The following is a 24,332-nucleotide window of genomic DNA, read 5'->3' as shown; positions in this document are numbered from 1 at the left end:
TGATACTGACTGCTGAGCTGTGTATCTAATCCTGTCCTGTGTGATACTGTCTGCTGAGCCGTGTATCTAATCCTCTCCTGTGTGATACTGTCTGCTGAGCCGTGTATCTAATCCTGTCCTGTGTGATACTGACTGCTGAGACGTGTATCTAATGCTATCCTGTGTGATACTGACTGCTGAGCTGTGTATCTAATCCTGTCCTGTGTGATACTGTCTGCTGAGCTGTGTATCTAATCCTGTCCTGTGTGATACTGACTGCTGAGCTGTGTATCTAATCCTCTCCTGTGTGATACTGTCTGCTGAGCTGTGTATCTAATCCTGTCCTGTGTGATACTGACTGCTGAGACGTGTATCTAATGCTATCCTGTGTGATACTGACTGCTGAGCTGTGTATCTAATCCTGTCCTGTGTGATACTGTCTGCTGAGCCGTGTATCTAATCCTCTCCTGTGTGATACTGTCTGCTGAGCCGTGTATCTAATCCTGTCCTGTGTGATACTGACTGCTGAGTCGTGTATCTAATGCTCTCCTGTGTGATACTGTGCTGAGCCGTGTATCTAATCCTCTCCTGTGTGATACTCTTCTGAGCTGTGTATCTAATCCTGTCCTGTGTGATACTGACTGCTGAGACGTGTATCTAATGCTATCCTGTGTGATACTGACTGCTGAGCTGTGTATCTAATCCTGTCCTGTGTGATACTGTCTGCTGAGCCGTGTATCTAATCCTCTCCTGTGTGATACTGTCTGCTGAGCCGTGTATCTAATCCTCTCCTGTGTGATACGCTCTGTTCGCCTGTCTGACACTACATTTCCATGCACTTCTGTAGATCCGGCTGAGATACACTTCGTTCTTCTCTCACTTCTTTCTCATCAGTTCCCCCTCAGCTGGTGACGAGACCCCGAGACCAGATCGTTGTCCAGGGGCGCACGGTGACCTTTCAGTGTGAGACCAAGGGGAACCCTCCGCCCGCTGTGTTTTGGCAGAAGGAAGGCAGCCAGGTAAGCGATGACGGTGATCGCTGCTGTCAGCAAAGCGCCGGGTTCAGGCTCATGAGGAAAAACCTGGAGCTGATCCCACCCCTGAGACAATGAGGCAGAGAGTTCACCAGAATCAGTGAGAATATAAATGATAAATAATCAGTATATCCTGTATCAACCAATGATGGATCCATGAAATGCAAAGATCCTAAGAGACCTAAATGCTGCCTGGGATCCACCAGGAATCTACATGAAATGCATAACGGACTAGGAGCGGATATTTCTGGATCCGGTGTCAGTCCTATAAACCATGGAGCGAGACAAATAGCTGAGCTAATAGCAGCCTGATCGCTGGGAACGTGCTCCGGGTGAGGTCTGTACTTACTTCATACAATGTAGATTTGTTGTTATTAATAATAATATGACCATCGGATACTATTCCCCCTTTTATGCTGCTTTACTTTTTATCTTGTTTGATGGTTACTTGGATTGATACATGATATACTGAAGGTTCACGGATAAATATTCTACCTCTCACCACTGATGTATTTATTGTTTTATATTTAGTGTAGATATATTTCCTCCTTTTTGCCCATATCATGTTTTTATAATTACTTATTAACAGTGGCCACGTAGTATATAGCACGCAGTATAGAACACAGCTACGTAGTATATAACACTGCCCATGTAGTATATAACGCAGCCCATGCAGTATAGAACACAGCCAACATAGTATATAACACTGCCCAGGTAGTATATAGCAGCCATGTAGTATATAACGCAGCTCACGCAGTATATCACACAGCCCACATAGTATATAACACTGACCATGTAGTATATAGCAGCCATGTAGTATATAACGCAGCCCATGCAGTATATCACACAGCCCACATAGTATAGAACACTGCCCAGGTAGTATATAGCAGCCATGTAGTATATAACGCAGCCCACGCAGTATATCACACAGCCCACATAGTATATAACACTGGCCAGGTAGTATATAGCAGCCACGCGGTATCTAAGACATCCAGCGTAGATCCAGCAAACCTCTGGCGATACGCGTGCGGCTGCCGCCATCTTGCATTCCCAGGATGCATTGCGAAATTACCCAGATCACTTAGCGGTCTCGCGAGACCGCTAAGTCTTCTGGGTAATTTTGCAATGCATCTCTGGGACCGGATGCTGGCGGCAGGCGCGAGCGCATCGTCGGACTACGGAAGGTGAGAATAGCAGGTTTTTTTAATTTTTAACAATAGATCTTTTTACTATTGATGCTGCAACAGCAGGATCGGGTTGGGATTCGGACTATCTGACCCTTATCCTTCTGCGCCTGTAGACAGAGGGACCCCTTAATGTGGTGTCACTGGAGGAGGTTGCTTGTTGGTGAGGTCAGAGATTAACCACACAAGAAGTAACTTTTTAAGTGTTTACAGAGAAAATGTGACCCACGGAGCCGTTACCCCGCAGAGGTCATGTAGGCGCTGGAGCCGTTACCCCGCAGAGGTCATGTAGGTGCTGGAGCCTTTACCCCACAGAGGTCATGTAGGTGCTGGAGCCTTTACCCCTCAGAGGTCATGTAGGCGCTGGAGCCGTTACCCCACAGAGCTCATGTAGGTGCTGGGGCCTTTTCTCCCGCAGAGGTCATGTAGGTGCTGGAGCCTTTACCCAACAGAGGTCATGTAGGCGCTGGAGCCGTTACCCCCGCAGAGGTCATGTAGGCGCTGGAGCCTTTACCCCACAGAGGTCATGTAGGCGCTGGAGCCTTTACCCCTCAGAGGTCATATAGGCGCTGGAGCCTTTACCCCACAGAGGTCATGTAGGCGCTGGGGCCTTTACCCCTCAGAGGTCATGTAGGCGCTGGAGCCTTTACCCCGCAGAGGTCATGTAGGTGCTGGAGCCTTTACCCCTCAGAGGTCATGTAGGCGCTGGAGCCTTTACCCCACAGAGGTCATGTAGGCGCTGGGGCCTTTTCCCCGCAGAGGTCATGTAGGTGCTGGAGCCTTTACCCCACAGAGGTCATGTAGGCGCTGGAGCCGTTACCCCGCAGAGGTCATGTAGGCGCTGGAGCCGTTACCCCGCTGAGGTCATGTAGGCGCTGGAGCCGTTACCCCGCAGAGGTCATGTAGGCACTGGAGCCGTTACCCCGCAGAGGTCATGTAGGCGCTGGAGCCGTTACCCTGCAGAGGTCATGTAGGCGCTGGAGCCGTTACCCCGCAGAGGTCATGTAGGCACTGGAGCCGTTACCCCGCAGAGGTCTTGTAGACGCTGGAGCCGTTACCCCGCTGAAGTCATGTAGGCGCTGGAGTTGTTACCCCGCAGAGGTCATGTAGGCGCTGGAGCCTTTACCCCGCAGAGGTCATGTAGGCGCTGGAGCCGTTATCCCGCAGAGGTCATGTAGGCGCTGGAGCCGTTACCCTGCAGAGGTCTTGTAGACGCTGGAGCCGTTACCCCGCTGAAGTCATGTAGGCGCTGGAGCCGTTAACCCGCAGAGGTCATGTAGGCGCTGGAGCCGTTACCCCGCAGAGGTCATGTAGGCGCTGGAGCCGTTACCCCGCAGAGGTCATGTAGGCGCTGGAGCCTTTACCCCGCTGAGGTCATGTAGGCGCTGGAGCCGTTACCCCGCTGAAGTCATGTAGGCGCTGGAGCCGTTACCCCGCAGAGGTCATGTAGGCGCTGGAGCCGTTACCCCGCAGAGGTCATGTAGGCGCTGGAGCCGTTACCCCGCAGAGGTCATGTAGGCGCTGGAGCCGTTACCCTGCAGAGGTCATGTAGGCGCTGGAGCCGTTACCCTGCAGAGGTCATGTAGGCGCTGGAGCCGTTACCCCGCAGAGGTCATGTAGGCGCTGGAGCCGTTACCCCGCAGAGGTCATGTAGGCGCTGGAGCCTTTACCCCGCAGAGGTCATGTAGGCGCTGGAGCCGTTACCCCGCAGAGGTCATGTAGGCGCTGGAGCCTTTACCCCCGCAGAGGTCATGTAGGCGCTGGAGCCGTTACCCTGCAGAGGTCATGTAGGCGCTGGAGCCGTTACCCCGCAGAGGTCATGTAGGCGCTGGAGCCGTTACCCCGCAGAGGTCATGTAGGCGCTGGAGCCGTTACCCCGCAGAGGTCATGTAGGCGCTGGAGCCTTTACCCCCGCAGAGGTCATGTAGGCGCTGGAGCCTTTACCCCCGCAGAGGTCATGTAGGCGCTGGAGCCTTTACCCCCCGCAGAGGTCATGTAGGCGCTGGAGCCTTTACCCTGCAGGTCACGTCAGGCCAATTTACTGTCTCCTGACATTGTAACCGCACTGATAACATTGATGTGGATGGCGGCTGAGATTTATTAGTTTCCCAAAAAACGCTCAAATTGTTTCCAATACGTTTTTCAGGGAAGATTTGTGTGATGAATTACTTCTAGGATTTTTCAGAGACTCCAGATTATGAAATGTTGTGGATTATTGGACGCTCACAGAAGGTAAAATATAATAGTAGAAAAGCTCCAGGAATCGAATCCTAAGATCTGCTGCTATCACTTGTCGTTATGAGATCAGGTTAGAAGGGGTTCTGGATTATCAAATGCCAGATTAGAGGACCTGGATCATTTTGGGTTTCTGAATTTTTATTTTTTTTAAAGCTTTCGATTCTACAATGGGATTTTTGTAAATCTGGATTATTAAAGATTCTGGATTATTAGACTCTATGAATTACCAAAAGCTGGATTAAAGGGATTTTTATTATCTTTAAGGATGGAAATGTTCAAAACCTCACAATGGAAATGATAAGAAATGAATAAGGACTCTCATCATTGCCCACCAGATACCTCGCTGACGTGTCCCATCCCCCTGAGGAGTAATAGGCCATTAATAGGTCCATTACCAGAACAAATAAACAGACTGAGAGAGACATAAACTGGGGGAGAGTCTGGGGGAGAGGGGGTCCGGACCCTGAGGAATCTGCCTTTACACTCAGGTCCCTCTAAGTAAACAGCTGGGAAGAGACAACCTTGTGTGTCCAGGAGGAGAAGTCCTGGCGGCACCCATCTGCCCCGGTGATGGACCCAGGGGGCCCTGAGTAATGTGGGGTGAGGCCCCAGCCCCCAGGGGCCGATTTACTTCAGGCAGCAATTATAATGGAAAGGTACCTTCACACATAACGATATTGTTAACGATATCGTTGCTATTTGTGACGTAGCAACGATATCGTTAATGAAATCGTTATGTGTGACAGCGACCAACGATCAGGCCCCTGCTGGGAGATCGTTGGTCGCTGAATAAAGTCCAGAACTTTATTTTGTCGCTGGACTCCCTGAAGACATCGCTGGATCGGCGTGTGTGACACCGATCCAGCGATGTCTTCACTGGTAACCAGGGTAAACATCGGGTAACTAAGCGCAGGGCCGCGCTTAGTAACCCGATGTTTACCCTGGTTACCATGCTAAAAGTAAAAAAAAACAAACAGTACATACTTACCTAACGCTGTCTGTCCTCCAGCGCTGTGCTCTGCACTCCTCCTGTACTGGCTGTGAGCCGGAAAGCAGAGCGGTAACGTCACCGCTCTGCTTTCCGGCTCACAGACAGTACAGGAGGAGTGCAGAGAAGCAGAGCGCAGCGCTGGAGGACAGACGGCTGTAGGTAAGTATGTAACATAGTAACATAGTAACATAGTAACATAGTTAGTAAGGCCGAAAAAAGACATTTGTCCATCCAGTTCAGCCTATATTCCATCATAATAAATACCCAGATCTACGTCCTTCTACAGAACCTAAGTGTTTGAACCTGTAGTGTTTGTTTTTTTTTACTTTTAGCATGGTAACCAGGGTAAACATCGGGTTACTAAGCGCGGCCCTGCGCTTAGTTACCCGATGTTTACCCTGGTTACCGGCATCGTTGGTCGCTGGAGAGCGGTCTGTGTGACAGCTCTCCAGCGACCAAACAGCGACGCTGCAGCGATCCGGATCGTTGTCGGTATCGCTGCAGCGTCGCTCAATGTGAAGGGGCCTTTACCCTCTAGAGTTGATTGTAACGACCAGAAAATTTATTGCATCATGTACGGAGACCCGAGAAGCTTTAACGAGCCGGTGATGTTTCTGGCTAATTAGTCCGAGACTCCTGGAAGCCACAATCTTATTAATGGGGAATATTTCCAGACAGTGACTTTCCTTAATTGCTTGTGGTGAGAATTACCGGCATATAAGCAGCGAGTCCTGTAAATCTGCCTTCCAATAGTCCAGAAAAACAAACTACTGTACACAATAGTTCCTGCAGTCCCATGTAACGACAGATCATTGAGGGGGAGATCACAGGAAGTATTGCTAAAGTCTGTAACTCCTGCTATATAGGAAAACAATAGGGATCGGGTGCGTTCACATGGGGCAGTTGTGGAACATTTTTATTTTTGGAACAATTTTTTTCAATTGCAGCAAAAAAATGCACCATGGCTGCATCGTGTGAACGAGCGCCAGGTGAGAAGAGGGCACAGGGGTGACATGGTTTGTTTTTACACAAAAACGCCTGTGTCGTCTCTCCATAGATCGGACGAGGACCACAATGGCGGCTGCTCACATGTAGGCACTAGGAGACAATATAAACATATGCGTGGTCAACACGAAGGACGGCACATGACTTATTCCTTCCAAGGACCTTTCTAAGGACCAGGGGGCATCATTACGGGTGGAAGAAAGGCGATTCCGTCAGCTACATAGGAAAGGGTTCTTTACAGTTAGAGCAGTCAGACTGTGGAACGCCGACCACAAGAGGTAATAATGGCCGACACTATAACAGCTTTATAGATGGCCGGAAGCTTCTCACAACAAGTGGCATTGTGGGTAATAGCCATAAACCATGTGGAGCTGGTGGAGGGAAACATCTGCCCCCTTATTAATGGCCCCCAGAAAACCTCGTTCCATAATACGGACTAGAATAGAATAGAAAGTAAAATGTTTCTTCCCCGGCAGCGGCTTTTACAAGACCCGAGGGAAGAAGCACAAACTGTGGATTAAGTTGCTATAAATAATAGATGGGTCATTAGATAAAGCTGCTCCAGATACATAAGTCATGGCTGACGTCGCGGGGTCTGGCTGTGCGGCCCCCTAATGCCGGCCTCATGTACCTCCAGTATGGAGACTTCTTCTACATTGCACGTATTCACTTGTCTTCCAGATCCTGCTCTTCCCAAGCCAGCCCCCGCAGACCGTGGGACGCTTCTCTGTCTCCCCCAGTGGAGAACTCACCATAATAGACGTCCAGACGGGAGACTCGGGGTACTACATGTGCCAGGCCATCAGCGTGGCCGGGAGCATCTTGGCCAAGGCTCTCCTGGAAGTGGAGGACGGTAAGCTGTGAGATAACGTGACCTGTTGTCAGAGCAGGACGTCTCTGGAGCTTATGTACAGGGGGTGATAGTAGCGAGGACGTTCATCAGTAGTGTTACCTGTTATGGTGCCCCCTCTTGCTGCAGTGGTTGCGAGGGGCCACAAGTCTGATAATTTCCAAGTGAATTGCAGCCTTGCTTCCTATAGTCTCTCGTTGGGGCTATTGTGTTCCCCTCCACCCGATGTTGTCGCTGTATGGTTAGACCCGGATACGTTTAGCTTCTGGCCACCGTCGGATCGAATGTCCAGGCTGATCTGTGTAACCTGTCTACACGCCGGTGTGAGCCTCATCTATAATGTGCGTCCAGTGTAACAAAGCTCAGGTTGTCGGTGTTTTCTGTCAGCGCAGCAGTTTGCGTCGTCCTCGCTTCATGTCCACTCAATAAAACTATTCCGCTAGAATCAGTATAGCGCTCTGGGCGACAGACGCTCAGATATATAGATCTGGAGTGGCGCTGGCGCCGGGGCAGGATGTATTACTGGATGGTGGGAGATGAGCAGAAAACAATTGCAGCCCAAAGGCAGAATCAGCGATGGGCGTCCTCAGATGTGGTGTCATTTACCAGCCGGACAGGATATTTACTGGTCATTGTTGTCCCTTCTCAGACTGTACGCAGCTCAGGACTGCTATGGAGGGTTCACCCAGAGAAGCGACCCGACTCATCCACATTCTATCCACATCCATTTAGATAAATGGATATTTTATATATCAATGTGAATATAGATCCATGATATGCGTAGTACACAAGCAATATACTGATCAAAGATCCACGTGTACGTGGCCCTATTGTGTTTGGGCCGTGTGTAAAACGAAGAGCCATCTGGCCAATGCAAAAAATTGGTCCGCTGCACCCCGATCACTCTTCACTTAGTGACCCTTTACTTCATCGCTGCACCCCGATCACTCTTCACTTCGCTGCCGCACCCCGATCACTCTTCACTTCGCTGCCGCACCCCGATCACTCTTCACTTCGCTGCCGCACCCCGATCACTCTTCACTTCGCTGCCGCACCCCGATCACTCTTCACTTTGCTGCCGCACCCCGATCACTCTTCACTTTGCTGCCGCACCCCGATCACTCTTCACTTCGCTGCCGCACCCCGATCACTCTTCACTTCGCTGCCGCACCCCGATCACTCTTCACTTCGCTGCCGCACCCTGATCACTCTTCACTTCGCTGCCGCACCCCGATCACTCTTCACTTCGCTGCCGCACCCCGATCACTCTTCACTTCGCTGCCGCACCCCGATCACTCTTCACTTTGCTGCCGCACCCCGATCACTCTTCACTTTGCTGCCGCACCCCGATCACTCTTCACTTCGCTGCCGCACCCCGATCACTCTTCACTTTGCCGCTGCACCCCGATCACTCTTCACTTTGCTGCCGCACCCCGATCACTCTTCACTTTGCTGCCGCACCCCGATCACTCTTCACTTCGCTGCCGCACCCCGATCACTCTTCACTTTGCTGCCGCACCCCGATCACTCTTCACTTCGCTGCCGCACCCCGATCACTCTTCACTTTGCTGCCGCACCCCGATCACTCTTCACTTTGCTGCCGCACCCCGATCACTCTTCACTTCGCTGCCGCACCCCGATCACTCTTCACTTCGCTGCCGCACCCCGATCACTCTTCACTTTGCTGCCGCACCCCGATCACTCTTCACTTTGCTGCCGCACCCCGATCACTCTTCACTTCGCCGCTGCACCCCGGTTGCTCTTCACTTTGCCGCTGCACCCCGGTCGCTCTTCACTTTGCCGCTGCACCCCGGTCGCTCTTCACTTCGCCGCTGCACCCCGGTCCATTATATTTCTATGAAGTAGATAATAGAGTTTAATTTCCACATAGGATATAATGAGAACGTTTATGCTCGTTTCCCACGATTGCCGATAAGTCTCGGCAAGTAACTAATTATTGGCCATGGAAGACGATTTCATTAGGTGGCGGAGAAAGCGCTGATGGATGCGTTCTCCTCCCTGGTTGTAGATCAGGGCGGCTTCACGGACAGTTTGTTAAACCAACACCATTAACGGAGAATTCTGGAGACGTCGCTTGTCGTATAACAGATCGTTGATTAATCATTGATCGCGATGTCCCCTCCGTGTTTATTTCGCTGAGTGAGCGGATATTAATCAGGGAGAACCAGGAATCGATGTCTCGCCCTGTTTAAAGCTTTTCTGCAGACGTCCCTGTTTGGGAAATCTGGGTGATGACCACTGTGTTCCCCATACAGATCGTACACGGCCCCATACAACATATACATAGGGAAAGCTGAGTGACGATATTACATGATACCATTCAGGGCCTGACACCCTGCAGTATAGTAACAGGGATAAAAATTTATTAGTGGGATATTCCGGGTCTGGGAAAGCTGGGTGACTTCCAATATGGCTGCCTTTATTCTACCAGTTGCTTCCCAGTACTAATGACGTTTTCTATGTTTTCAGCCACATCGGATCGAGTTCCACCAATAATCCGCCGAGGACCCTCCAACCAAACCTTGGCTGCAGATTCGGCTGTTCAGATGCAGTGTCATGTGACCGGGAACCCCCTGCCCAGCACTCATTGGCTGAAAGATGGGCAGAGACTCGGGGGCAGCGACCCCAGGATCAGCGTGCTGGATAACGGCACGTTACAGATCGGCCATCTGCAGGTCAGTCCGATGTCTCCTCTAGTCCACAGCCCGATAATCCGGCATCTCATCCTTTTCTTTCTGCCTTGTGATAGTTGTCAGACGCTGCTCAACGATAGGCGCAGGCGCCATATCTGCTGATGGTGCGTGCCGTCAGTTATGTTACCACAGCCGCTCAGTGAGCGTCACCGGAGTACTCCGCTAAGGCTAATCAGGCCTGGAATGTTATAGGACCTGGGAGTTGTTACATAGTATCTGGATTGGGCTCCTCCTCCCGTAGCCATGGTTACAGCATCGCTTCTATACCTTGTTGGTGACGGACCGCCGTATCTTTTACTTTGGTAGTAATTTACTGGTGCCTCGATGTGAGTCTTAATCAGAAGTTTACTGTAAGATGCCCCTAATGTCTTACAGCCACCCCCATCTTAATAAACAGTTTTCGGCTCTCTGAGCGCCATAAACGATAGGAATCCGTTTTCTGGTGGTTGGTCCCACCCCTCTTGGTAAGCTCCGCCTCTCCAAGTAAGCCCCACCCTGTGTGTTTTTTTTTTTTTTTTTTTTTATTAATAATGATGGAATTGTTTTACTACAAATTCAAGGTGCAACAAAAAATTTTCTTTCTGCCTCAAAACCGTCACATTGTAATCTGTTTTTGGCCATTCCCACGTGCTGGACGGTGATTAGGACAGGCTTGTTCTTTACTTGTATTTAATCTGCACCTGTTGGCAAAATGAACCCGTCACTGACAGCAAGAAGAGATGGTGAAATATTAAAGAACTGAAAGTTCTGGTGTAAGTGTGGCCGGCTGCTCAGCCGGTTCTGTGTATTGCGGGCTTGTTCCTGCATACGGGGGATCGTGGTGATGGGGCGGCGCTGGCCGTCGGACTGCGGAATGTGGCTCCTGATATTGTAATGATTGCTTGTTATTTCTATACTGGTGTCTGTGTCTGTGGGGGCCGCTGCCGGCTGTCAGTCTCTGAACTCTGATTGCCCCGGCATGCTGCTGCCGCAGACACGGTACATACATTTTTAATACTGGGCTTGCAAATGATTTTACTGTAGCTGTTCCTGATCTGATGAGAAAGTGTTTAATATTTTACAAGCAGCGAAGACGACGGCGGACGAAGAAAAACACCAAGAGCAAATCCAAAAATATAGAACAGGAAATATTGCTACAGGGAGGTAGAGGTGTAGTCATTAATAGCCGTCTGTCTGATATGGAGGAGGACGGACGAGAGACGGCCGGACGAGAGACGGCCGGACGGACAGGAGACGGAGAGACGGACAGGGGCCGGGAGACGGAGAGACGGACGGGAGATGGAGGGACAGGAGACGGACGGACAGGAGACGGAGAGACGGACGGGCGAGAGACGGACAGACAGGAGACGGAGAGACGGACGGACGGACGAGAGACGGCCGGACGAGAGACGGCCGGACGGACAAGAGACTGAGAGACGGACAGGAGACGGAGAGACGGACGGACAGGAGACGGAGAGAGGGACGGACAGGAGACGGAGAGAGGGATGGACGAGAGACGGACGGACAGGAGACGGAGAGAGGGACGGACGGACAGGAGACGGAGAGAGGGACGGACGAGAGACGGACGGACAGGAGACGGAGAGAGGGACGGACGAGAGACGGACGGACAGGAGACGGAGAGGGGGACGAACGAGAGACGGACGGACAGGAGACGGAGAGAGGGACGGACAAGAGACGGACGGACGGGTGGATGAGTGATGGATAAAGGAGAGCTGGATGGATAGAGGAGAGGGAGATTTATCCCTTTTTCTTTCTCCCTCACACCATTCTCTCCATCCCTCGCTCTTTTCTTTCTCTTCCTGTTGCTGCATCTGCACCTTCCGATCTAGGGCCGTTAAATGATGACATATAGACCGGCCGTTTAGCGCGCCAACCCGCAGATCATACTGTGTGCATATAAGATTATGTTCTCGGAAGCACATACTGGTGACACTGAACGATGTGCTGTCGAGAGTCATTCCTTTTCTGCCTATCCTCATCGCCCCCTATGACTGAGCGTCTGGCTCGCTCGCCGGCTGTTCACACTGCAGGATTCTCCGGTTTCTAGGCTCGCTCCCGATGATCCTCTGGTATGACTGGGCTTTTGCTCTCTGGTGTCTTCCTCTTCCGTATCTCTCACCTCTGTCCATCCATCGCTCTTCCATCTCTTCTTTCTTCCGTCTTTTCTTTCTTCCTTCCGTGTGTTTTTCGGAGACGTTTCATGGTAATTTGCCCTTTTCTCGTGTGAACTTCCTACAATCTTCATCTTCTTCAGATCTGCACATTTCCCTCGACCTCGTGGCCCCGGAGTGACAAAGCTCCTGTCACGTTTGAGACGTTTGATGCTTGTTCAAATATGGGAGACGCTTTAGTGTTGGTGGCGCGGCGTGTAGCCGGCAGCCCGGCCCTTTTATGTGGGGGCCGCGGGGACGGGGAATATTTGCTTTTCTTCTTGTGTCTGGGACAGGTATGTGCACCTGATCGGCCCCCCGTCCTGCCGGCACACAGGTGCAGTCGTCTGTACTAATCCCAGGCCTCACCCCGCACCAGTGACTCCATGATGGGAGGAGGCGTTACTGGTTCTGTCATGTTGTATCATGGGGATCCAGAGACGAGACATGGCCGCCGTCTGCTACCAATCTGTTACATTATAGCGGCCATTATCAATATGCAGAGAACATTATAAACTAATAAATATGCCACCGAATCATCGCTGCAGTGCCGGCGGGTCACTACCAGAACAATGGCATGGTTACAAAGTCACAAGTGATAATGTCCCATTCCAGTTCCCTGACCGCTGCAGCCAATCACAAGCTGTAGCTATCAGAGTACAAGCCCAATCACTACCTGTCCTGGTGAGGACCACCCAATCAGCCTCCACTAGTGTGATGGGGGAACCTTCTTGTGTTATTTTATAACATTTCCTGCCATTGTGACCCCTCAGACTGCTGGTGTCCCCCCCCATGCTTTACACTCCAGCTCTGCTTCTTCAGATTTGCAGTTTAGCAGTAAGTCGCTGTGAAGAGCAGATTTCTGATACAAAAAGGACAAATGGTTGTAAATTACAAGTAGCTCTCTCAATCCGTTCATTATTTTTCCGTTGTAATATTTTATTACACAGACACCCCCTCCCCACACTTCTGAGCAAGTTGTTTATTTCCTGTGGGCTAAAAATGAAATTGTTAAATGATAGATTTTGTTTTACTGGAAAAGAAAAAGATGAATCGTTCCCGAAAGAATCTCCAGTGTGAACTTTGCCTTCTGCTCGCAGCGATGGGAATTCCTCGGTCTTTCATGTTCTCTGCGGCTTCGTCGGGGCGTTTCATTATACCCCGAGCGGTGTCAGGATGGAGCTGCTGCGAATCGCTCCTGCAGCGAACAGGTCAAGAGATCATCGCTCAGGTCTCGTGAATATAGAACGCACCTGCCACAGAGTCAGGACGGAGCGTCCACCAGGGATGAACCAGACCTGCCACCTCCCGGAGGAGACGTAATCATGGCTGCTCCCCGCACCCCAAACCGCACATTACACAAATGGATGCAGCAAAAAGAATAGCGCATGCCATAAAAAGCGAGAACAGGCGTTGGCATGTACTAGACTGGTCCGATGGAAGGCACGATCGCAGATTAGGCTGCAGCTCCCCGGATTCGTGCTGCAGGGTAAAATGGAGGTTACTCATGAATAACTTAGAAAACATGGCGTGCACGCTAAATATTTGCTTAAAAATTGATGTGCGGATTCAGTGGGGAGTGAAATCCTCGGCGTTATTTTTGTTCCTTCGTTGTGTTGGAGTCAGTAGGTTAATGCAACTCCCGTGTCCCCTGTGCAGCTAATAGCATCACATCGGCGCGGCTGAAGCTCTGCGCCCGGGAAAAAACTGAGACTTGTCAGGTGGATTGGAGGACTGCTATGAGTTAATGGTCCCGCAGGAGGCCGGGTTCATCAGCCGGTAATGACTCATGGACGAGGAGCAGAACGTCACCGTGGCGTGGTGGCTGCGGCACAGGCGGCTTGTGTAGGGTTATATGTCCCCACATCTGAAGGCAGCGAGCCTGGGCTCCGGCAGAAGTCTGCATCGGACGAGCGGGCATGACAGGCCACTTCCAGGTGCTTTATCTGATGTCTCCGTAAAATCACAGGGGGCAGGCGGGGAGTGAAATTCACCTGTAATAAAACACGGGAAGCGACTTCCCGCTTCTGATCCTGCACTTCTTACTCCCGATGATATTCACGTCGCGCTGTCATACTCACTCATCCTTTGTTACATTTCAGGTGACGGATACTGGCGCTTACGTCTGCGTCGCCACAAGTTCCACTGGAGAAACAACCTGGAGCGGATACCTGGAGGTGCAAGGTAATGAGGAGCGCTGTACGGGCGGGTGGTCCAAAGCTTACGGGACCCTGTATGAAATCACCAGGATTCAGGCAGCGCCCTCAGGAATAAGATCGCCCACTGCTGCCTTGTGTTGTAATCATTGTCCACTTCTATTATGTCTTTGAAGAGAAAGGTTCCCCGGTCCACGTGCAGCTGGCGGAGCCGAGCCTGGTGCCTGGGTCCCCGTCCAAACCTCTGGTCACTGACGTCAGTAAGAACAGCGTGACTCTAACATGGCAGCCACATCCTCAGTCCGGGAGCACGCAGGTGTCCTCCTACATCATTGAGGCCTTCAGGTAAAGGAACCCGGCGACTATTCCCAGACTATGTCGCTGCATTATTCTGACTAGTGAATTGTGGAACACGTAAAGTGCAGGTTAGAGGATGACTTTACCACTGATGGGATGGTGGGATAGGTCCTAGCACTAGAAGACCAAAGATGGATCCGTCTTGAAGTGATCCCATCTGCCAGCGCTGAGAAATCAAGCTTCCAAGCCACATGCAGACAATCCTGGACGTACATTGAGGCGTGTGAATGTACTCGGAGGGTTTTCAGTGCTTCGTTTCTCCTTGCTGGGATATTGGGATTGCACGAGACGAGTATCGGTTGTATGGTTGTGCTAGGACCTCCCGATGGGTGGAGGATGAGACCCATGCTCTTTATATTGAGCCCCTGCACGGTGATTTGGCAGATCAGTAGGGGTCTCAGGACCCGGACTCCCGCCAGCGACCGGGAACGCTGTGCGGCCTCTATAATGTATAATGATATTCCTCTCTGCCATGGCCTCCGGTCCAGGTGAGCTCGGCCTGTCTGCAGCCGCACACATGTACATCCCTAGAGGTCGGCACAGTGTGTGGAAGCCATCAGGCATCTAAACCTTCCTGTTTTCATTTCCAGTTTGGGAGGTTTCACTATTTTATGGTCGTAATCTCAGCGCAGTGGAACATGAGGTGATTGCAGGGACTGCGCCGTTCTGCCCGAGTTTTGGGTCAATGGTTTTCAAACATTTTCTTCGGAAGCAATAAGTGGGCGCTGCAGCCACACTCCGGGGCGTCTGACACATCCACTTTGTTCTGTCCGGAGATTTATGGAGAATGCAGGTTGTGAACGGTTTAGTCAGCAATGAAAAATTCTGCAAACACAGACAAAGCGAAATTCTGCCATAAATCAGGAGGGTGGTCTGCAGCGCCGAAGGATGGGGGGCTAATGTGAGAAGGTAACGCAGTGCCCCCTCCTCCCCCACCCCCACCCCCACCTACAATATGTAATGAAGAGAGTAGTAATGTTCAGTAATGTCTGGTCATAAATCACACTTTGCAGCACAACATCCAACAACATTTACAATCCAGGGTCTTCACATGTGCTGCTATGTACTGTATGCAGGGTGGTCTGTGACATAAACTACATTACTGTCTTACACCAATTAATCAAGACCGTAGATGTATATTGTAATAATGAGCAGGTGGCTCTATCTAATCACCACCGGACGTCAGTCCTATTCACCACCATGGTACTGAAAAGCTTCCGCTATAATGTATAGTAAAATGCGCCAGAATATAGCTACTACTATAATATACTATACTACTATAATACTGCTCCTATGTACAAGAATATAACTACTATAATACTGCCCCTATGTACAAGAATATAACTACTATAATACTGCCCCTATGTACAAGAATATAACTATTATAATACTGCTCGCTATGTACAAGAATATAACTACTATAATACTGCCCCCTATGTACAAGAATATAACTACTATAATACTGCCCCTATGTACAAGAATATAACTATTATAATACTGCCGCTATGTACAAGAATATAACTATTATAATACTGCTCACTATGTACAAGAACATAACTACTATAATACTGCCCCTATGTACAAGAATATAACTACTATAATACTGCTCCTCTGTACAAGAATATAACTACTATAATACTGCTCCTATGTAGAACAATATAATTACTATAATACTGCCCCTATGTACAAGAATATAACTGCTATAATACTGCTCCTATGTTGAACAATATAACTGCTATAATACTGCTCCACTGTACAAAAATATAACTACTATAATACTGCCCCTATGTACAAGAATATAACTGCTATAATACTGCTCCTATGTAGAACAATATAACTGCTATAATACTGCTCCTATGTACAAGAATATAACTGCTATAATACTGCTCCTATGTAGAACAATATAACTGCTATAATACTGCTCCTATGTACAATAATATAACTACTATAATACTGCCCCTATGTACAAGAATATAACTGCTAAAATACTGCTCCTATGTACAAGAATATAACTGCTAAAATACTGCTCCTATGTACAAGAATATAACTACTATAATACTGCTCCTCTGTACAAGAATATAACTACTATAATACTGCTCCTATGTAGAACAATATAATTACTATAATACTGCTCCTATGTACAAGACTATAACTATTATAATACTGCTCCTATGTACAAGACTATAACTGCTATGATATTGCTCCTATGTAGAAGAATATAACTACTAAAATACTGCCCCTATGTACAAGAATATAACTACTATAATACTGCTCCTCTGTGGAAGAATATAACTACTATAATACTGCTCCTATGTACAAGAATATAACTATTATAATACTGCACCTATGTACAAGAGTATAACTACTATAATATTGCTCCTATGTACAAGAATATAACTATTATAATACTGCACCTATGTACAAGAGTATAACTACTATAATACTGCTCCTATGTACAAGAATATAACTATTATAATACTGCTTCTACACTGGCATATTATAGTGATAACACAATGATATGTCTTACGTTATTAATTTCTTGTTTACCCCGGCGCAGCCAGTCAGCGGGCAGTACCTGGCAGACGGTAGCGGATAATGTCAGGATGGAGAAACACACGGTCATCGGTCTGAACCCAAACACCATTTATCTGTTCATCATCCGAGCAATGAATTCTTACGGCCTCAGTGATCCCAGTCCAATATCGGAGCCTGTGCGCACACAGGGTGAGTCGGATGTCGGTATTATTTTTATTCTGCCTCTTTCTTTCTCCTATACGGTCTTTCACTATGTTGCTGTATTTTGTAGACATCAGTCCCACACGTCAAGGTGTCGACCATCGCCAGGTACAGCGCGAGCTCGGGGAGGTTGTGATTCAGCTCCAGAAGCCGATCATCCTCACCTCCTCCACGGTGCAGGTCACATGGACGGTCAGTCAGTTTCATTTAATGGCCGCCACTTTTGTCACATCTCCGGTGATGCGGACAATGCATCTTGTATGTTTGGGGCGGCGGTCACATAAGCGACCCCCTGTGTGAGAGGTGTCGCTGGTGCCCGCGACCGTCCACAATTTTTTTGCTGCTTGTACTCTACTTGTGCCACTTTGTGTAACTGTAAAACTACAGCTGTCTGCGCATTCTGGGAGTAGTAGTTCTGCAGCATATAAACATCCGCAGGTTGCAGCTCACTAGGAAAGACTTATGCCTCCATTCTGTGCTCTGATATTTCTCCGTCTGTTTCTATGGTGCATTATGCACCGGCGCAGTTACGTGACGCCCCGCCATGGCCTCTCACGCTGTCACGGATGAGAATGGCAGTGATTACCCTCTATCTGCCACAATGACTTATTAGCCGCCCAAGATGCAGTATCTCCACGAAGTGGCATTTTAATAAGAAGCTTTGAGGCCGCCATTACTACTCGCCGTCCCTGGCAACCAATGCCAGAAACCTCCAGCGCACCTCCTCCAATGGCCGCCTCGTCTACTATGGACGGGAGTCATTACTGCGCCATTAATTACAGCGCTTTGTAGTAAATGTTGACAAGGCGTAAGAAAATCCTGTGTGATAAAATATCTCCACATCTGCTCTGCTGATAGCGGTCATCACAGCGCTATAAGCAGGGACGGGCATAGACAAAGTGGGGCCCTGGGCAAAGGTGTAAAGAGGGGTCCTAAATACTCACGTATTGCACCATCACACAGAAACATATTTACTTATGCTGAATTCAGGCCGGTCAACAGGCCTGACTGACAATATTCAAGTCGTTCGCCGCTTGTTTCTTGGCCTCTTTACACCGCTCCCTCTCCCATCATTTCTCCTCTGCATCTTACGTCTCAGAGGGTCGAGGAAATTTTTTTTTTTTTTTTAAGCAATGAGTACATGGTGTCCATAATACTGGAGGAATATCGCGGGGTTGCATTATACTATGTGGACAACTATGGGGTGCATTATGCCATGTGGAGGACTATAGGGAATGCATTATACTATGTGGTGGACTGTGGGTGCATTATACTATGTGGAGGACTATGGGTGCATAATACTATATGGAGGACTGTGGGGTGCGTTATACTATGGAGGACTGTGGGTGCATTATACTATATGGAGGACTGTGGGGTGCGTTATACTATGTGGAGGACTATGGGTGCATTATACTATGTGGTGGACTGTGGGTGCATTATACTATATGGAGGACTGTGGGGTGCATTATACTATGTGGAGGACTATGGGTGCATTATACTATATGGAGGACTGTGGGGTGCATTATACTATGTGGAGGACTATGGGTGCATTATACTATGGCGGACTGTGGGGTGCATTATACTATGGCGGACTGTGTGGTGCATTATACTATATGGAGAACTATGGGTGCGTTATACTATATGGAGAACTATGGGTGCGTTATACTATGTGGAGGAATATGGGTGCATTATACTATGTGGCGGACTGTGGGGTGCATTATACTATATGGAGGACTGGGGGGCGCATTATACTATATGGAGGACTCTGGGGTGCATTATACTATATGGAGGACTGGGGGGTGCATTATACTATATGGAGGACTATGGGGTGCATTATACTAAACAAGCACTTGTTTCTTTGCCTCTTTACACCGGCGATGCTCCCTCTCCCATCATTTCTCCTCTGCATCTTACGTCTCAGAGGGTCGAGGAGTCGTCACTTCATCGCGCCACGCTGTGCCGGGCAGTGGAGCTGCTGAGGAGACGCGCTGCACAGACTGGAGCAGTGTGGGAACGGGAGAGGTGAATATTGTGTGTGTGTGTAGATATAGATATATAACGCAATATTTTTTTTTTTATTTTTTTTAAGCAATGAGTACATGGTGTCCATAATACTGGAGGAATATCGGGGGGGGGGGGGGGGGTTGCATTATACTATGTGGACAACTATGGGGTGCATTATGCCATGTGGAGGACTATAGGGAATGCATTATACTATATGGAGGACTGTAGGGTGCATTATACTATGTGGAGGACTGTGGGTGCATTATACTATGGCAGACTGTGGAGTGCATTATACTATGTGGTGGACTGTGGGTGCATTATACTATGTGGAGGACTATGGGTGCATTATACTATGGCGGACTGTGGAGTGCATTATACTATGTGGTGGACTGTGGGTGCATTATACTATATGGAGGACTGTGGGGTGCATTATACTATGTGGAGGACTATGGGTGCGTTATACTATGTGGAGGAATATGGGTGCATTATACTAAACAAGCAAAATGTTGTCTGTTCACTATGTGATTGGATTGTTTATGCCGGAGCAAAAATCGTTCTCAGCAGCACATCACCTGGTGCACACTGCTGATGTGCTGCTGATAACATGATGCTGTATGTGGACAGATTGATCTACTAGTGATCGTTCTGTCCCAATCATTGTTCCTCAGCCGGTGTAAAGAGGCCGGGAAATAAGCATCGAACGACTTCAATATTGTCGATCATACTTGCATAACGGCCTGAACTCAGCGCATGTAAATACAACCGAAATGTTTTGTGTGATGGTGGAATATGTGAGCATTTGGGGCCCCACTTTGTCTAAACCCGGCCATGATCCTCCATCATTGCTTTACACTGTATCGGCATCTAAGATGCTTATACAATTGAATTTAAGATGCCAGGGGGCCCCCCAAGCCGGCTCTGGCATCGGGACTCCCTGACTATTAGCGGCATGCCACTGGCTGGGGGCCACTGGGAGAATGGGGACCCTAAGAAATGCCTACTTTGCCCTGCCCTAATGTCAGCCTGGCTGTAAGACGGCAAGCGGCCACGTCCTGCCGCACGTCCTGGCGGGAGGGGAATAAAAGCCGTCAGTTCTGTATTGAGAGAGTGCGTAAAATGCATTTTGTATCAAGTAATCAAGGCGCCCCGGAGCAAATCCGCAGAGCTGAGCGACCGGCCGTCGATCACACGGAGTGGTCTGACAGCTGCTGAAGTCTGTAGCACGTCACATGCGCATGTGTATAATTATTATTATTATTTATTGTTATTTATTGCCATTTATTCCATGGTGCTTTATATATAAGGAGGGGTATACATAATAAAAACAAGTACAATAATCTTAAACAATATGAGTATATACGCATACACACACACGTACATATACATACACACACGTACAAATACATACACATACATACACACATATACATACATACACATACATGCATATACATGCACACATACATATACATACACACACACACACGCATACACACATATATGTGCACACACAACATACATGCACACACATTCATTCATACATACACACACACGCATATACAAACGCATACATGCATAGATACATGCATACACATATACACACATGCATACACACATACAGTACAGACCAAAAGTTTGGACAAACCTTAAAGATTTTTGAAGATTACACTGGGGAGCACAATTTTTTAGGAGTTAGGTCAGACAACTGTTCTTAACTAATTTTTGGATGCTGAATCCAGAAATGATCTCAGTTTTTCTCTATCACATCAAGTTTTTGAACTATAGGATTTTTGTCTTCTCAAAAATACGTAAACTACTGTACCTAAAAAGTGTTTTTTTTTTAAATAGTACAAATAGGCATTTACGACGAGAGGAAGAAGGAGCAGACATGATCTGAAACAAAGGAAATATGTACATATGTAAATAAAACACTGAGATGGAAAGTTACAAGCTTGAAAACTAACAAAGAAAAAAATCATAAAAGATATATAAATTACAACTAAGCGCCCAATGTAAAGAGAAAAGCCATCACAAATCCTATTTATTCCTACTATGATAATTTTTTTGTGTAAAGATATTGATAATTATGACGTATTGGGAGCTGCACACACCTCTCACCACACTGTCTCAGTTGTGACTACTCTTACAAGTTGCTACGTAGTCTTATTACAGATATCAGTGCAATTGTGCTTCTCTGGCAGGTAAGTTGTGGAGGAAAAACTTGACGTGCTAGAAAAAAAACTGACTACATTTTTGGAATCAGCATGCCAATTTTAGTATAAATCAGCTCAAAAACCTAACTCAACAGAAATTTTTTTTCAAATTGTTCCCCAGTGTTTTTATTATTTTTCTGTATTTTCATGACTATGAAAATTTTACATTCACACTGAAGACATCAAAACTATGAATTAACACATGTGGAATTATATACTAAACAAAACAGTGTGAAACAACTGAAATTATGTCTTATATTCTAGGTTCTTCAAAGTAGCCACCTTTTGCTTTAATGACTGCTTTGCACACTCTTGGCATTCTCTTGATGAGCTTCAATAGGTAGTCACCAGAAATGGTTTTCACTTCACAGGTGTGCCCTGTCAGGTTTAATAAGTGGGATTTCTTGCCTTATAAATGGGGTTGGGACCATCAGTTGTGTTGTGCAGAAGTCTGGTGGATACACAGCTGAGAGTCCTACTGAATAGACTGTTAGAATTTGCATTATGGCAAGAAAAAAGCAGCTAAGTAAAGAAAAACGAGTGGCCATCATTACTTTAAGAAATGAAGGTCAGTCAGTCCGAAAAATTGGGAAAACTTTGAAAGTGTCCCCAAGTGCAGTTGCAAAAACCATCAAGCGCTACAAAGAAACTGGCTCACATGAGGACCGCCCCAGGAAAGGAAGACCAAGAGTCACCTCTGCTTCTGAGGATAAGTTTATCTGAGTCACCAGCCTCAGAAATCGCAGGTTAACAGCAGCTCAGATTAGAGACCAGGTCAATGCCACACAGAGTTCTAGCAGCAGACACATCTCTACAACAACTGTTAAGAGGAGACTTTGTGCAGCCGGCCTTCATGGTAAAATAGCTGCTAGGAAACCACTGCTAAGGACAGGCAACAAGCAGAAGAGACTTGTTTGGGCTAAAGAACACAAGGAATGGACATTAGACCAGTGATAATCTGTGCTTTGGTCTGATGAGTCCAAATTTGAGATCTTTGGTTCCAACCACCATGTCTTTGTGCGACGCAGAAAAGGTGAACGGATGGACTCTACATGCCTGGTTCCCACCGTGAAGCATGGAGGAGGAGGTGTGATGGTGTGGGGGGGCTTTGCTGGTGACACTGTTGGGGATTTGTTCAAAATTGAAGGCATACTGAACCAGCATGGCTACCACAGCATCTTGCAGCGGATTGCTATTCCATCTGGTTTGCGTTTAGTTGGACCATCATTTATTTTTCAACAGGACAATGACCCCAAATACACTTCCAGGCTGTGTAAGGGCTATTTGACCAAGAAGGAGAGTGATAGGGTGCTACACCAGATGACCTTGCCTCCACAGTCACCACACCTGAACCCAATCGAGATGGTTTGGGGTGAGCTGGACCGCAGAGTGAAGACAAAAGGGCCAACAAGTGCTAAGCATCTCTGGGAACTCCTTCAAGATTGTTGGAAGACCATTCCCGGTGACTACCTCTAGAAGTTCATCAAGAGAATGCCAAGAGTGTGCAAAGCAGTCATCAAAGCAAAAGGTGCCTACTTTGAAGAACCTAGAATATAAGACATAATTTCAGTTGTTTCACACTTTTTTGCTAGGTATATAATTCCACATGTGTTAATTCAAAGTTTTGATGCCTTCAGTGTGAATGTACAATTCTCATAGTCAAGAAAATACAGAAAAATCTTTAAATGAGGTGTGTCCAAACTTTTGGTCTGTACTGTACATACATACATATACATACATGCACATACATACTGTATATACATACACCCACACACAGGCAGGCACGCACATACATACACACACACACATATATACACACACGCGCACACACACACGCGTGTTTACAGTATCGTCCTCACTGCTCGCAGGTTGACCGCCAGGCTCAGTTCGTCCAGGGTTACAGAGTCATGTACAGGCCCAAGTCCAGCATTTGGGTGGTGCAAGATGTGAAGTCTCCGACCGAACGCACCGCCATCCTGGTGGACCTGAAGAGAGGCACAGAGTACGAAATAAAAATTCGCCCTTACTTTGACGAGTTCCAGGGCATGGACAGCGACATCTTGCTGGTGCGCACCCCCGAGGAAGGTAAGAGCAGGACATGCTGCACTGATTGGAAGGATGGTGAGACTTCCCTTCCTCCTGGGCTTAGTATCGGGGAGGGGAAGAAGCCATTACTCTGCACACAGGGTTACTATAAGGTGTGTGCAGCCACAATATGGGCCCGGAGCACACGCGTGAGACCACCTGAATTCTCGACGCATCTTCTGTCATATCTGCATTAGATTGTGACCTTCATCTTCAGAAATGTGCCGACCTAACAGCGAAAGTATGTAACGACCGGGGGGTGTAGAAAGCACCGGTGCCATTACCTCACTCCGAGGAAGCAAAGTATCTCAAACACAAACCGTAACCTAAATAATAACGTCAGGCGAGCGTCCGCGACACGGTGGGATGAGACGGCGTGGTAATCAATCGGGAGAGCGTGGGTGGGAGAGGGAGCGTGGCATCAGAAGGCAGGATGATGGGATGTTAGAGCTTAGTTCACATGCAAAATTGTACACGACTATAATGTAGCAGTATATAATGCTGGACTGCAATAGTGCACTGATATGTACCATAATCACACCCCAACATTGTGTTACCAGAACTTCACTAATATGTACGGTAATATATACTACGCATCACACTAATATATACAGTAATATATACTATATATTATAC

At 48.0% G+C, this 24,332-nt stretch overlaps 1 protein-coding gene across 7 annotated transcripts in view; it reads left to right on the top strand.

Moving 5' to 3' along the window:
- The window catches only part of ROBO3 (roundabout guidance receptor 3), a 438,180-nt gene that overhangs the window by 400,308 nt on the left and 13,540 nt on the right, over positions 1–24,332 (top strand). For all 7 annotated transcript variants that reach the window (XM_069741133.1, XM_069741132.1, XM_069741134.1 and 4 more), the window contains 8 exons: positions 874–998; positions 7,113–7,284; positions 9,772–9,977; positions 14,248–14,329; positions 14,478–14,646; positions 17,216–17,382; positions 17,465–17,586; positions 23,480–23,696. In XM_069741133.1, coding sequence (XP_069597234.1) covers positions 874–998; positions 7,113–7,284; positions 9,772–9,977; positions 14,248–14,329; positions 14,478–14,646; positions 17,216–17,382; positions 17,465–17,586; positions 23,480–23,696 — 1,260 coding nt within the window. The remainder of the gene's footprint in view (positions 1–873; positions 999–7,112; positions 7,285–9,771; positions 9,978–14,247; positions 14,330–14,477; positions 14,647–17,215; positions 17,383–17,464; positions 17,587–23,479; positions 23,697–24,332) is intronic.

This window comes from Ranitomeya imitator, chromosome 10, assembly GCF_032444005.1.
Source record: "Ranitomeya imitator isolate aRanImi1 chromosome 10, aRanImi1.pri, whole genome shotgun sequence".
Lineage (NCBI taxonomy): Eukaryota > Metazoa > Chordata > Amphibia > Anura > Dendrobatidae > Ranitomeya > Ranitomeya imitator.
The sequence above is the reverse complement of the archived record's forward strand: the minus strand, read 5'-3'. Positions and strand labels throughout refer to the sequence as shown.